Source organism: Rhamphochromis sp. 'chilingali' (assembly GCF_963969265.1).
Source record: "Rhamphochromis sp. 'chilingali' genome assembly, chromosome: 5".
Classification (NCBI taxonomy): Eukaryota; Metazoa; Chordata; class Actinopteri; order Cichliformes; family Cichlidae; genus Rhamphochromis; species Rhamphochromis sp. 'chilingali'.
The window spans coordinates 3,982,044-3,995,924 of NC_137932.1; the positions used below are offsets into that span (position 1 = coordinate 3,982,044).

Genomic DNA, 13,881 nt, shown 5'->3' on the forward strand with positions numbered 1-13,881 from the left:
GGACGCTTATCAAATCCACTGAGAGAACTAATCATTTTATCCCGAGAAGCACAGATGTTGGTCTGTTGCAGCCCTGATTGGTTCATTTGTGTTCTTGTGTCCTTTTGGTGTTTAAACACTTCGCTTGAATCTGAACCGAATGCTTTATTAGGTATTATCAGGTTGGTTGCAGCAGAAATCGAGACTCATCAGACCAGGTTTGTCCTGTTTTAAGCTGACAGGACTGGTAATCGGCGTGCTCTTCTGCATACATTGATTGTAATGAGTTACTGTTGTCCCCCTACCAGCTTGAAGCAGTCTGGCCAGTCTCCTCAACAAGACATTTTTGTCCAGAGAGCTGCTTCTCTTTTTTACACCATCCTCTGTAAACTTTAGAGATGGCTGCGCGGGGGGAAATCCCAGCCCGTCTGGCACCAATAACCATGCCCCATTCAAAGTCGCTTCTTCTCCAATTTGATGCTTGACCATGTCTAGATGCTTAAATGCAACCATGTGATTGGCTGAACTGGTGCATGGGTTAGCGAGCAGTTGGAAACAAACAGGTTTCCTCAGTGCCATTAAAAGATTACATCTGCCTTCTTAAATTTGAGAGCTTCAGTTTTGTATTTATTGTTGGTGCTGCGCTGATCCTTCCTCCATGCTGCATGAGAGCAGGCTGCAGATGCAGAGGGAGTGTGGGGTGGGGCTGAGTGAGTCACACAGTTTAGTGAGAGAGAAGAGATGCAAACACTGGCATGGCTTTGTTAAAGAGATGATTTCTGTAGCTCAGCTTGGAGCAGGGGTCGGCAACCTTCAACATCAAAAGAGCCTTTTTAACTGAATAATGTGAGGGGGGGAAAAAACGTGTGTGTGTGTGTGTGTGTGTGTGTGTGGGTGGGTGGGCAAGTAACAAATAGCTGTATGTAATTTGGAGAGGATAATACATATACTTAAGGCATCTGATTATTCTTGTATTAATAAGAAGAAGAGCTTTTTTTTTTTTTTTTTTTACTGTTTAACAAACACCTTAAAAAAGAGGAAAAACAAATATAACATAACCTATTTGAGTTCACAGCTTGTGGAAAATTAATCAAATAAAAAATAGCCCACTTTAAAATAAATAAAACATAGCAGTGAAATAAAAAGAATAATCATGAAAACTATTTGTATGTAATTATGACTTCAGTCCATTTCAGTGTGCTGTCATCGTCTGCAATAAACCAGCCCTGAGCACAGCATGTTCACCCAAAGGGGGGCGAAAGAGCCGCATGCACCTCCCCGACCTCTGGCTAAGAGGGCATCGGTACAAAAAGTGTGGTCTCATCATCTATCGCCCAGCTGCTTGCCCAGAAATCTAATCAGTCCAAAAATTCAGTGGTATTTCCAAGCTGACTTTTGAAAGGAAGAAATAAAATGAATAAAAAGTGAAGTTCAGTTTTTGGCACTGTCAAACCAACAGCTCAAATACAGAGGCAAATACAGTCAGTAAATAACAGAAAATCTATTTTCTTCATCGATCATCTAATCCTTTTATGAACGGATTATTCAGCTTGTTAAAACTTGCGGTCTCTGCTGGAAAAAGTTTGCCCTTCTTTAGATGTTAAAAAAAATTGCTGTAAAGTTGGCAGTTCTTCTTCCTTTTTTTTCTTTAAACTTCTTGAAATTGATATCTTGTAGCCAAGCGTGTCGCACTGACTCAGCCATTCAGATGAGAGAAACACACAGTGTAACATCTTCCAGGCATTAATCATGGTCTAGTGCAGGCTAACATCCATCTCTCTTCCTCTGGCTCTGCTCAGATTTAGTCAGTGTCAAACTGCTGTTTTCACGCTGAGAAAAATCGCCCGTCTCATTCAGGCACAGCTTTCCTTCATTTTACATCATTTATCATGGTGAAAGCTGTTGTTTGCTGTGGGAAATTTCCAAGTAATATTGAAAGCGCGCTGCACAGATGCTTTATACACACATTCGAGTTTGCTGTGTTAGTTGAGGCTAAGCTCCGTGTGTGTGTGTGTGTTTGTTTGTTGTTTGTGCAGGAGATGGAGGAGAGAATCCAGCGTTTTGATACATTCCTGTGAAATGGAGAGAAAATACCCATCAGGTAGATCCTGAACAGCCTGGGACCACAACAACACCACACACACAAAACTGAGTGAGCACGAGTGGAGGAGCTTCAGCCCTCAACACAAAAACACCACACAGGAAAATCCAGCACCCTCCTCGTCGCTGGGAGGGAACAAAGCGAGGATGAGGACAGAGACATTCAATGGTGCTATCGTCTCAGGAACCTGGCCACATCCAGACGCATACTACACAACCAAACCCCTGGAGGTGTGTCAGCCACACTTACACACACACACAGACACGTGTGCACACAAACCAACAGTGGCGGGCAACACTGGTGCTACTCGGGTGCTATCCTCAACTTTATCCGTGCTGCTCTCGGGAAGATTTCTTAAGTTTGGACGACTAGAAAAACCAACAGATGGGGTGATGTCATATCACAACGTGGCAGCGCATACACTCCGAAACACTCGACACGAGTATGCATGCATTTCTACAAACAGACACACTCACTCAGACCCTCACCAGCAGAAGTGTGACAGCAGAGTGCCGCCAGGAGACGAGGACGGGGAGTGAATGGGCGACCCACGTCAGCGAGCCCTCCTGCCCTCGAGTGGAGTGCTTCATCATAGGCCAGTTGTTACCGCGCTATTGTGCGACCTTTTTTGTTGTAGTTTTGTTTTGTTTCCTCTTCTCTCTGCCCTTTTAGCTACTTGATTAGTTCCATATCTGAGCCACAATCACCCAGAAGAATAGTTTACAAAGAAGTTTTTTACCGTAGACACAAACTCGATGAGGTTAGCACAGCAGGACTAGAATCAATTATGTCCTCTTCATTATGGCGGTCATCAAGCGTGGAAAGCCGTTAGCCCCCTCAGCGCTGGTCTCAGAGTTACTGGTGAACAAGCGTAGCGTCGCCTCGGGGTCATCTGTAAAAACCTCCTCACTCGAAACATTCGCTGGCAGGCCACCTCTGGCGTTCACAGTCTTAGCGGATTGTTATGTCCTAAATAGTTGTGCTAGCGCAGACCCCCGACTCCTCTTCACTAGATTCACAGTATGAATGTTTTCCCTCCTGCTCCAGCAGCGCCCGCCAGTTGATTTGTATTTTTTTCCCCCCTTTCTTTCGTTTTTTTAACCCCCCTACCGACACACTCCTGCTGAGGAACTGGAAGCAGTACAAATTGGAAGGCGTCTGTACTTTTTTGCACTGCCTAGCGTGTGCCTTATTTCAAACCTCATATGAAAGTGGTATATTTAGCAGGATGTTTGTTTTTACTACTCGTGACAATGAACAGGCTCCCAAGTTGGGGAGGAGGGTATTTACCACCGAGGTCACAGGGACCTTGAGGCAACGACGACTAAAAATGATTATCTTACCGCCATTAGATCGATTAAACATATCTACGTTATTCACCTCTAGTTAATTTTGAACTCTTTGGTCAAGAAATAAGTGGAAACAGTGTTGTGGTCAAATACATCTCAGATGATGTTCAAATATTTAAATTCATGTTTCTGTAATAAAACCTCAGACCAGTCGGTGAAGGTCAGTCTCCACCTGAGCAGGACAGCAGGTGGAAGGAGAGGTTGGTGACACCGGCCTTCAGTTTTTTCCCTCTCTTTCTCTTTTTTTTTTAAAAATATGCAAAAAAAAAAAAGATTAAAAAAAGGAATAAATGAAATAAAGCAAGTCAAAGGATTCATCGTGCCAAGTGTTATCTCACTCACTCAAAAGGTGCTGACATAACGGTGCCTGTTCACCGGCATTCTGTTTCAACTCTGAAAATGTTCTATTAATCCTAAAAAACTTTATGTTTTATATTTTGTAACTTTTTTCTACATAATTTTTTTTTTTTTTTTTTTTTTTATAAAAACGCTTTGCTTGAATTGTTTTTACATGTGTTGTAAATCCAAACTGAACAAAGGCCATTCTAGGCAGTGCCCGTCACTAAAGTGTGTAAAAAGCATTACTTGTTTCTGTTTTACGTGTGTGAACCGACTTTATCTGTTCTGCTCTCTTCTCTTTCAACGTCAGACAAGCGAAACTGGATTTTCACCTGTGGCCGACACAGAATATGTTTTCCCGACTGTAGTAAATCAAGATACTTACAGAAGCTTTATAAGGTGGCATTTTTCTTTTTCTTTTCTCTGTGTGTGTTTTGAAGATGCCATATTTTGAACAGGTGTAGACTGAAGAAGCCCGCCCCCCACTCCCCTACCCCTCTACCCCGTCGTCTTTCTTCATCTCTCTCAGTGCACTCTCTTGTCCGGTCCTCAAACCTCTCGGTACAACTCTAACCCCAGCTCACCTCTGCCTTTTCTCGGATTCAAGGTGGCAAAAAAAATCTAAAGAGCGTATGCAGACTGGCAATGGCAGGTTAGCACTTGGACTACTGCAGAGGGGAATAAAAAACCAATGCTACCTCAGCTTAATTTATTTTAAAGCGAAAACTGTTTACTGGGTACAAAAACAGTATTTCTTTTTTCTTCCCACTCAAAATACTGTTGCAACATCCACAGTACCACCTCAGCGCAACCACGGCTGCTGCAGTAATCCAAGAGTTGTTTATATCTCTCTGATTGTTATATACGTATGTTTGCATTTGAGCCAGATGATGATTGCATAAATTTTACGGATATTTCATGGACTGTATATTTGATGCTTTAGTTTCAGGTTGTCTTTGATTACTTTACGTACTTTGACACTGAGGAGACGTCCCGGATCTGCTCCTGTTATCACCCAATACCTTCTTAAAAGCTATAGAGAGCATTTTCTGCCTCTTTACACACCCATCGCCTTTTACTCCCAAGTGTTCCAACTGTGTTTGGGTCTCTTGTTTGTTTTTTTATTTTCATCTCATGATTCTGGGTATTTATTATTAAATATGTTTTACACCTGATATTCAGTACATTCAGTCTTTTTGTACGTCTGAAACTGAACCGAATCGGGAAGCGTTGCGCGTCCATTTGAACGATTTTGCTGAATTGCGTAGCGTTTGTGTAGCAAGTTTATTTGGCGTGTACGGGGGAATAAAGGGTTTACAGGTCTCTCAGGTTTCAACACGTGACAACTTGCCCTTTCAGCTTTTCTATTTATTTCATTGTTCTGATGTTTTCTTTGTTGAAAGTGGTTACAGACTGTGGCATACTGGAAGAGGCTAGCATTAGAATATTTAAAACAGTTATGAGGAAAAGGACCAGATCAACTTTCTGTTAATGATGTTCACTTTGTCTCCAGTTTCTGCCAAGAGTTATTTTTTATGGATTTAAAAGAAAAACCATGGGGTATAAAATATGGGTAACAAATGTCATACATTGTGCTCTTTTTTTTTTTTGTTTTTTAATCATAAATTGTTGCCAGTTTGGACTAACAACCAATTTTTGTCTGGTAGTGGAGACAACTTAGTCCAGTATGCAGAAGGAAAAAGGCTTGTTCTATCCTGAATTATTTTCTTCTTCCCTCTCTTTCAGTTAATTTAGACTTTTCATAGCTTTGTCAGTTCTGTTTGTGTATCTAACACACACCTGTTCGCAATTGTTACTTTAGTGTAAGTTATATTTGAAAAATGGAACATTTACTGTATTTCTCAAATAAACTGCTGTGATATACTTGAATAAAGGTGCAAACTGTAACTTTGAACTGCTTGTTTTGTTTTGTTTTTTTTAAAGTAACTTTGACAAGTATTAGCCTAAAATACCTGCAGTACCTTTGATGGCCACTTGAGGCTGGATTTGAAAAGGAGTTAACCCTCAGACTCCCATATTAAAATGGGATGGTTTTATTTATTCATTAGCTAATTCCTTACTTTAAGAAAACTCAACAGGAAGTATTCTCATCAGTCTTGACACTCGCAATCTTTTTTTTTTTTTTACAACCGCAGCTATCGCCATCTGGTGGCCTTCCGATAGAAGGCAGTTCCACATTTGTTGCTTACAAACCAGTGTGTGACGTCGCGCCGACTGTGGCTCTTTTACATACAGTCAGTTTGGCGGAACGATGAAGCCGTACTAAAAAGCAGGCCTAGGAAACCACGGGTTTTTCAGAATAAGGTTAAAAAGTCTATTCACAGTTGTTGCATTAAGAGCCCTGATTAAAGTGTTGATTAAACCGGACAACACATAAAAAAAACAGACTTGACAATGTGTTCATATTCTGGTATATGTATTAGGTTTCAATAATAACAATTGTTAAGTTTTCCTTTTTGGGTACAGATTTACAGACGTACCATTTTCAATTCAGCCTATCATTTTTTTTTCTAAAAACATTTATACAGAATTGCCTTCAGGTTTTAAAATATACATATTTCCTCGCTGTATTTACAGAATACCAACCCGACATAATTTGCAGGTTGCAATGAAACATTGTATAAAACAAGCGGATTTGGGAAGGAGGAACTTGAAACACAGAAGAAACATGGATAAACAGATAACATCTATGATAACAGTCGCGGGTGAATATTGTGCTTTTTTTTTCCGGAGGAATTGTCCCAACTTGAATCTGATCAGACGCCAGCGGAAGAAGGAATTCCCTCTTTCTCTCTCTCAGTGTGGTGCTTTCTTTGTCCCAGAGAGCAAGTCAGTGTGAATAAAGGCAGGAAAAAAAAGCCACTCACCCTCCAGATGATATCTCAATCAGACTGGAATTGTACAAGAACAAAGGAGGGGGGAAGAAATCTCTTTTTAAACCCAACCTGACCCCGATTTGATAGTTTTTTTTTCCAATATTTAGAGAGCCATTAAAAAGGCCCAGGTTACACAGAGTTCAGAATCTGGATTTAAAGTTACCCCATAAATCTGCACAGTTGGAACTTTGCTTCTGGTTGCAGTGGAGAAAGAAACTCATCGGATCCACTGATAAAGAGGAAAACAGTCGCGTCGCTTCCCTTCGCTTTTCCCTCCTGTCCTTCAGATGTCGCTACTGGAAAAACGTTTGTATGCCACAAAAACTTTCACAAATGCACGACTGCGAAACCTACGCCTGTTAACGTGTGATTTACTCAAAGGGACACGAATCTGGACCTGCAATGGCTTTCAGCTGAGTCAGATTATATGAAAGGAAATGAAGGTGTTGAGTTTACAGAGATATGCACTGAAAACAAAAAACAAAAGGCAGTACCAGAGGGGGGAAACAGACTTCATTTAAAAACCCTGGAGTTTTCAAATTACTAAGAGGGACCCTGTGCCTGTTTGATGACAGAGAATGAACTACTACCATGACACATACAGTCATACAGTACTGGGGGTTGGGAATCGTCACCTGACATGGCTGAGTAGTTAAACATGAGTACATTCTGCACAGGGCGTTTTTATTTGACTTTATCTTCAGGTGTGGGGCAACAGTGTGGATGAATGCTGACGTCAAGTTCAGAGGTCGCCGACAGACCGAGCGAGCGATCGGCCCGTCTCGAAGCTGCTGTCACACATCGTCCCACAACTGGAGCTCAGCTGGTGTTAAGCGTTGACCCAGTGCGACCTGGTCCGAGCCACCCTCAGCCACTCTGGATATACTTTTTGATGACCACGCAGCCGTGTCTGAAGAGCGGGCAGGGCAGTGACTGCAAGAGTGTCCAAGTGTTGGCGCAAGGGTCAAATGTCTCCATGCTGCCGAGGGCTGGACCCTCGCTGCTCACGATGCCTCCCGTGGCGTAGATCTTCCCGTCCAGAATGACGGCGCTGCATAAAAAGACACAAAATTTTCTTTCGAATCAAGGATTGGATGCAGGAAAAGTGACATTTTTCTAAATTTGAACACAATATAAAAAGTTATGTGTTCCCATTTGATAGCAAGCTATCAGTTTCCCTGATGCTAAACTAAACAACTATATGCAATACTGAATCCTCTCATATCTACCTCGCAAAAAACAAACGAAACTAATCAAAGCAACAGCCATTCACTGCTTTTCTATAACATCTGTTGGAGGTGAAATCTGCCTCTAACAAACAACAAAGTGGTAAAAGCTGTTGACTGTTCCACAGAATGGCTGAAAAAGAAAAGAATCCACATGTTGCAATGGCCCGATCAAAGTCCAGATGTCAACCCGTTTAAAGTGCACTGGTGGGACCTTAAAGAGAGCTGTGCATGGCCTCAATGAACTAAAGCAGCGCTGTGGTGCCAAAGATTCCTGTGCAACAATGTGAGGGAGCAAGAAAGAGCAGGTTACTAGTACAAGTTACTATTGTGCCACTGAGTCAAGAGGTTTTTAGGAGTAGCTGCTGTGCAAGTTTGTCTACAGTGCTACACCAAACTGTGTGGCTCCATAGTGCAGTGGGTTACAAATTAGCCGAGCAAGCGAAAGATCCCCGATTAAATCCTGGGAGGAGACGCAAACTTTGGGATCGCATCCGGTGTAAAAACAAGAAAGGAGCAGCCGAAAGTAGCTTTAGTACAAAAACGACACATCTGTAACTGACTGTGCCGCCCAGTCACCTTTAAGTGAAATCTAAAAGATGACAAATCTTGAGATTTTGTACGGGAAAGCGAGCATTACGCGCGCATCGACTGTTAGGATAAACAGTAATGAGAGGTAATCAGTGTCAGGAAGATAAGTAGCTCAGTGCAAGTATGAGCTGCTTTGATAAAGCTAGCTCTGAGTCACAGCAGCAGAAATATTGTTGGTGGCGTTAATCACGACGAGACAACAAAGCCACACAAAGACGGCATCTCCACAAACATGCTGATTGTCACGCTGGGGGCCACGCCTGGGATTATTGACATCACTCGCACTTGCTCTCGACAACATGGGCTAAGGTGGGGAAGGGTTGGGGAAGGGTGAGGTGGATTAATTTATATATAAAAAAAAAATACATAAAATCTCACACATTACATTTTCTCTCGAGGACGAGAGAGAGAGGAGGGGGGGGGGAAAACTACTGAAAAGCAAATATCTGTACAAATGTGCTCATTTGATATGAGAAACAGAAACAGGAGTTTGTGTGCGGAGAGGATTAAAACTTGGGCCGTAAGCTGATTAGGGCTTTGGAACGATCTGCATTTACATAAGGTGCACGCTCAAACACACAGACGCGCTCGCACGCGGCGAGCAACATGCCGTCCTACTGCACAAATTCACAGCACTGTTAGGACCGCGAGAGGAGAAGGGAGAAAAAAAAAAAGATTATTACATAAAGCCTAAATCTACTCAGAGAGAAAAGCACAGCTGATCCAAAATGGAGAGAGCGCGGGGCGAAGCCTGGAGGCTGCTCTTCCTGATAAACAGAGGGGAGGTGCAGGGCCTGCGGAGGGCCGGACGCAGCCAGGGGAAAATATCTGCTCTCCTGCATGATGACCCTCCTAGACTTCGTGCACTGCAGATATTTTTCCGAGTTTCCTGTCTGACAGCGGCGTGTTTGTTGTCCCCCCCCAATCCCATCCCGCCCCCCCCGGCCGTGCATCTCCTCCCCTCTCTTGTGTCAGACTTAGTTAAATGTAGCAGAACAGCTGCCTGGCGTGTGCTGGTGCAGCTTATCAATAACTCTGACAACATGATTTATGGTGTACGTTTTGCACATAAGATCACTGTCTGTAATTGCCTCCCAAATGTATTTCATGCATGCTTTTTTTTTTTAATCTATTTTTTTTCTCGACTTCTGCAAGGAAAAGAAAAGGGGGAGAAAAAAAAGGAGCGAGAGAGAGAGAAGAAAGGGCTCAGGGCCTAGAAAACTGTGAGTTCATTATCCAGCGAACTGCACACCTCAGTGGCTCGAGTTGACTGGGATATTAGGGTGTGATCCCACTGCTGTTCATTTTCATTTTTCTCCCTTCATCAGCCATTATGGCCTTGCTAATGGTGGGAAAGTTGCAGATCGCAGTTGTACTACTTCCTGTTTTTTTTCTTTTTCTTAGGAAACAAACGTGACTCTCTGCACAAATACGCCGCCCCCTCCTCTTTCCGCCTCCACTAAAACCTAAATGACTCAGATTTCAGTTTAATAACTCGAAACAGTCTGTAGAAAAGTAAATCAAGCCGCCTCAGATGTGTCTTGTTTCTCTCTCTCTGTGACAGACGGCGGCGATACCGATCAGACGGATTTAACAGTCGCGTATTAGAAAGCAAATTTCCCGCCGAGGGAGAATTCTCGCAATCGAGCCGCATCGCGTTGGAAAAGGCTGTCAGCCCCGTGGCATTGTTCGAGTTTTAATTAACTGGCCTGAAAACGTTTTTTCCCCGTGCGACCGTTTACCTGTGTTATGACAGAAAGACTGACAGATTACTAATAAGATTGAGTTTTAGATTGTTTTCAGGCTGTTTAATAATGTCACAGAGGGTTTTTTTTCTTAAAGCTTCACAAAACACAGAGCTGCAGTTTTGAGCTTTTGAAAAATCTTTTAAATTCCACACTGGGGATTTAACTTGCGTGTGGTGCCGCTACATTAATTATCTCTTACCTGCAGAACTGCCGAGAGTGATTCATGTTGGGACCGGCCTTGATGTTGCCTTTGTCTGGGTCATAGATAGTGGTAGCTCGAGCGTAGGCTCCTCCCAGGATGAATATAAATCCATTTAGGCTCACTGCAGGGGCGTATTTGTTATCTAAAGATATGAGAGACAAAAAAAGGGAGCGAGACAGAGAGAGAAAGGGGAGGGAAAAACAGGAGAGATTTTTTATTTTGAAAAAAAGAGAAAACAGAGCTATTGTTTGGATGTCATTCTCACTCACAGCAGAAATTTCCATTCGGTATAATGACATCAATTTGTTCTTTTTTTCCCACCCTTCCTCCTGGTCCCCGCAGCGCATGCAAAAACGATCATCATCAACATTCTACTTATCACTTTACAGATATGCCCCACTCAAGATTCCTTTGGAAAAAACAAAAAACAGAATGGATACCAAAACCGATGAAAAAGCAGAGTTCATAAATCACGGTGGCTTTATTGGGTTCCACTCCAAAATATGTTTGGGCTTAGAAGCAATATAAAAGAGTTACCTAAGTCCCAATAATTCACAATTGCATTAGGCCCCGTGGCACCTCCGTAGATTTATAAAGAACCAAAAATAAGGAAAAGAAAAAGCAATGTGCGCATGTATTGGCAATACATGAGTGAACAGGTGGGATACTGCATACTGTGTGCATGGTGTATAATTCACTCTGACACTGTATATGGCGCGCGAGGAAAGCAGAAGCATTGAAGCAGCACCGCTGCAGAGGTATAGATGATGGGAAACAAAATGAAACAGCGGTTTGCGCGTAACGATGCCGGCTGGAAACCAGGAGTTTGCGAGCAGTGGCCCTGCTGTGCGGGAAGAGGAAATGTATTTCAAACTCCCGGCAATTTCTCTCTAGCAGACTGCAGCTGGCCAATTTACAAGCAGCATGAATAATGCACGGATACTTGGCCGTAAGCTGCTGTCCTCCCCGTTTTCTGCCACAGTGGACGGGCATCCCTCATCGCAAACAGGCACCGGGAGGATTCGAGCCTGACGCCTTAATAAAGGCAGCGCTGGCAGCCCTAAAAAGCCTCACCTCTGTGTTTGATCCAGCTCCCCTTTCCTCTTACCTTTTGCTGAGAGGAGACTGGCATATTTCATTAAAAGGTCAGCTCCAGAGTTCAGAGGTGCTGCTGCTGATGATTATTGAATTGGCTGTGCTGCATTATGTGCTCTAGGGGCGTGCTGCCATGCTGGGGCTCTGTGTATATAGTGCTGCTTTAAAATAAATGATAATGGCAGCAAGTGCCAACCTCCTGGGTTGAAAAATGAAGCCAATGAGAAAGTGCCAAAAACTTAAGCTGCTGGAATGGCCACTTAAGGTTAGCTCCAAAAGTAAGTCAGTCCCTCTAGACTCTAATGCTTAGCTTTACAGCAGAAATAAACATGTACAGCCTGGTACAAAAAACTCATTAAAACTTTAGTAAAGCTTGAAGATGTGCATATTTAAGGGCTTAGACATTCTGAGATTCTGGTGGGGGTTTTTTTTTTATTCAGTTGTACTAAAAGGTCCCGTCTTTGTGGTAATAATATTTTATTTGAGCCACTTTTTTAATAGTCAAAAATCTTTTTTGACTCTTTTTTTTATTGCTACAGTTATTTACAGTTAACCAAGTAGCTGATGACTCTTGCCCAAATATAGTGACGTTAAGTGAAAAAAAAAAATGTGCAGTCTTTTGTAAAATTGTAGTCCACAAACCCGTGGGTAACTACAAAACAGCTACATTGATCTTTTATTATGTTAGTTAAAAGTTACAGTGTGTAAAATTTCATCACTAGATGTCAGTAGATTGCAGTTGACCAAGTTCTACTTTCATGTGTATAATCCACTGTAAGACAGCCATCTCTGGTCGCCGTCCATCTGTAGTGAATGTAGGCTGTCAGTCGGCTGTTTACCTCAGCTGTCAATATGCATCCACATTTATTTATAGTGGAGCAGATTGTGAAAAAGTTGTCAGCGAAGCTAAGTTTGTCTGATGACAGTAATACTGAGGTTGTTGAGCATATCTTGAACTTTTCTTGAACTTTTCCGCTGGTAAACTCTTAGCTGCTGTTAGCCTGTTAGCTGCTGTTAGCCTCTGTTAACTGCTGTTAGCCTCTGTTAACTGCTGTTAGCATCTATTAGAAAAACCTGTGTTTTTAAGTGTCTCTAACATCTAGATTTGCTAGCTCTCTCTTAGTTGAGAGATACAGAAAATGATTCGCACCCACAGCCATCACGCTTTTCAATTGTCATACAAATAGTGGATGATCCATACCAGAGTTATTGTTCTTATTCTTAACATTGTTCAAGTCAACACTCAGCAAATTAACTCTCATATGATGTGAGAATGTAGTTAAACAGTTTATTAGAGGTAAAGTGTGAGTTTTAGGATACTCGAACCTAACATTAGCTGGCTAATTGTTAGCTTATAACTAGCTAATGTTGTCATTTTGCTGGCTCGTTGTTAGCTATCTGGAGGCGGGAGAGTCGCATGTCTGAACTGCTGACAACAATTGTGACAGTTTCTGGAACAAATTAGCATGTTTAGACATGTTTTGGTGTTAGAGCCCTAACTGTAGTTCAGGATGAAGAGGACGATAAGGGCTTGGCGTGCTACATATACTGCTGATCTCTAACCACATACATAAAATGCATTTAGGCAGATTGTCCTTTTTTTCTATCAAATAATCTAAAAAATTATTCAAGGGCTCAGCCTTGGGTGATCTTGTTTTTTCTGATAAGAACATTTTGTTTGAGCCATTTTTTCGCTAGCCAAAATCTTATATGAGGCTACAATTATTTAGAGTTGTGCTATCCTCCCTTTCAAATATGATTACATTAAGCTAAAAATACCAAATGCAAAGCCTTAAATGGTCCTGCACACAGCTGTGGGCAACTACATAACGACTACATCCATGTTTGCTAATGTTAAGCAGGTGTAATGTCTACAACATCCAACATCTTAGTTCAGTGGTGGCATGCTAACATTTGCTAATTAGCGCCAGAAACCTAAGAATTGGAGCTGATGAAGATTTCAAAAGAAAAATTAAGAGCTCATCAAAGTTATAAAGAGTTTGTCCTTGCAGGGTGCCACATTTTCCAAAAAGCACTCGAAGAGTTGTTGAAATATTTCACTTAAAATCTCAAATACCAAACTCATGTGAGTGCTAGAGAAAAAGAGGATCACCAAAGTCATGAATGATTCATCCTCCTGGGACCAGTGTCTGCATGACATTTCATGGCATATCATTCAGCAGCTGTTGAACTATCTCACTTGTAGACTGACAGAGACAGACTACGCTGCTATTGCGGTTGAAAAATACTGTATTATTCACATATGACGATCCTGCAATCATTTACGCAGAGTGAAATGCAATCTTAAGTTCCACTGCAACCATCTGAGGCGTCAGCCTCAATTTCTGCCCTTG

At 42.1% G+C, this 13,881-nt stretch overlaps 2 protein-coding genes across 5 annotated transcripts in view; one reads left to right on the plus strand and one right to left on the minus strand.

Annotated features, from left to right (window-relative positions):
- atad2b (ATPase family AAA domain containing 2B) overlaps nucleotides 1-3,906 on the plus strand; it is a 65,129-nt gene extending 61,223 nt beyond the window's left edge. Inside the window, exon 28 of the mRNA XM_080883098.1 lies at nucleotides 2,016-3,906. Coding sequence (XP_080739224.1) covers nucleotides 2,016-2,057 — 42 coding nt within the window. The 3' untranslated portion in view covers nucleotides 2,058-3,906. The remainder of the gene's footprint in view (nucleotides 1-2,015) is intronic.
- Nucleotides 3,907-6,202: 2,296 nt separating this feature from the next.
- klhl29 (kelch like family member 29) overlaps nucleotides 6,203-13,881 on the minus strand; it is a 256,161-nt gene continuing 248,482 nt past the window's right edge. For all 4 annotated transcript variants that reach the window (XM_080882500.1, XM_080882501.1, XM_080882503.1 and 1 more), the window contains 2 exons: nucleotides 10,430-10,574; nucleotides 6,203-7,716 (listed from right to left, as the gene is read on the minus strand). In XM_080882500.1, coding sequence (XP_080738626.1) covers nucleotides 7,533-7,716; nucleotides 10,430-10,574 — 329 coding nt within the window. In that variant the 3' untranslated portion in view covers nucleotides 6,203-7,532. The remainder of the gene's footprint in view (nucleotides 7,717-10,429; nucleotides 10,575-13,881) is intronic.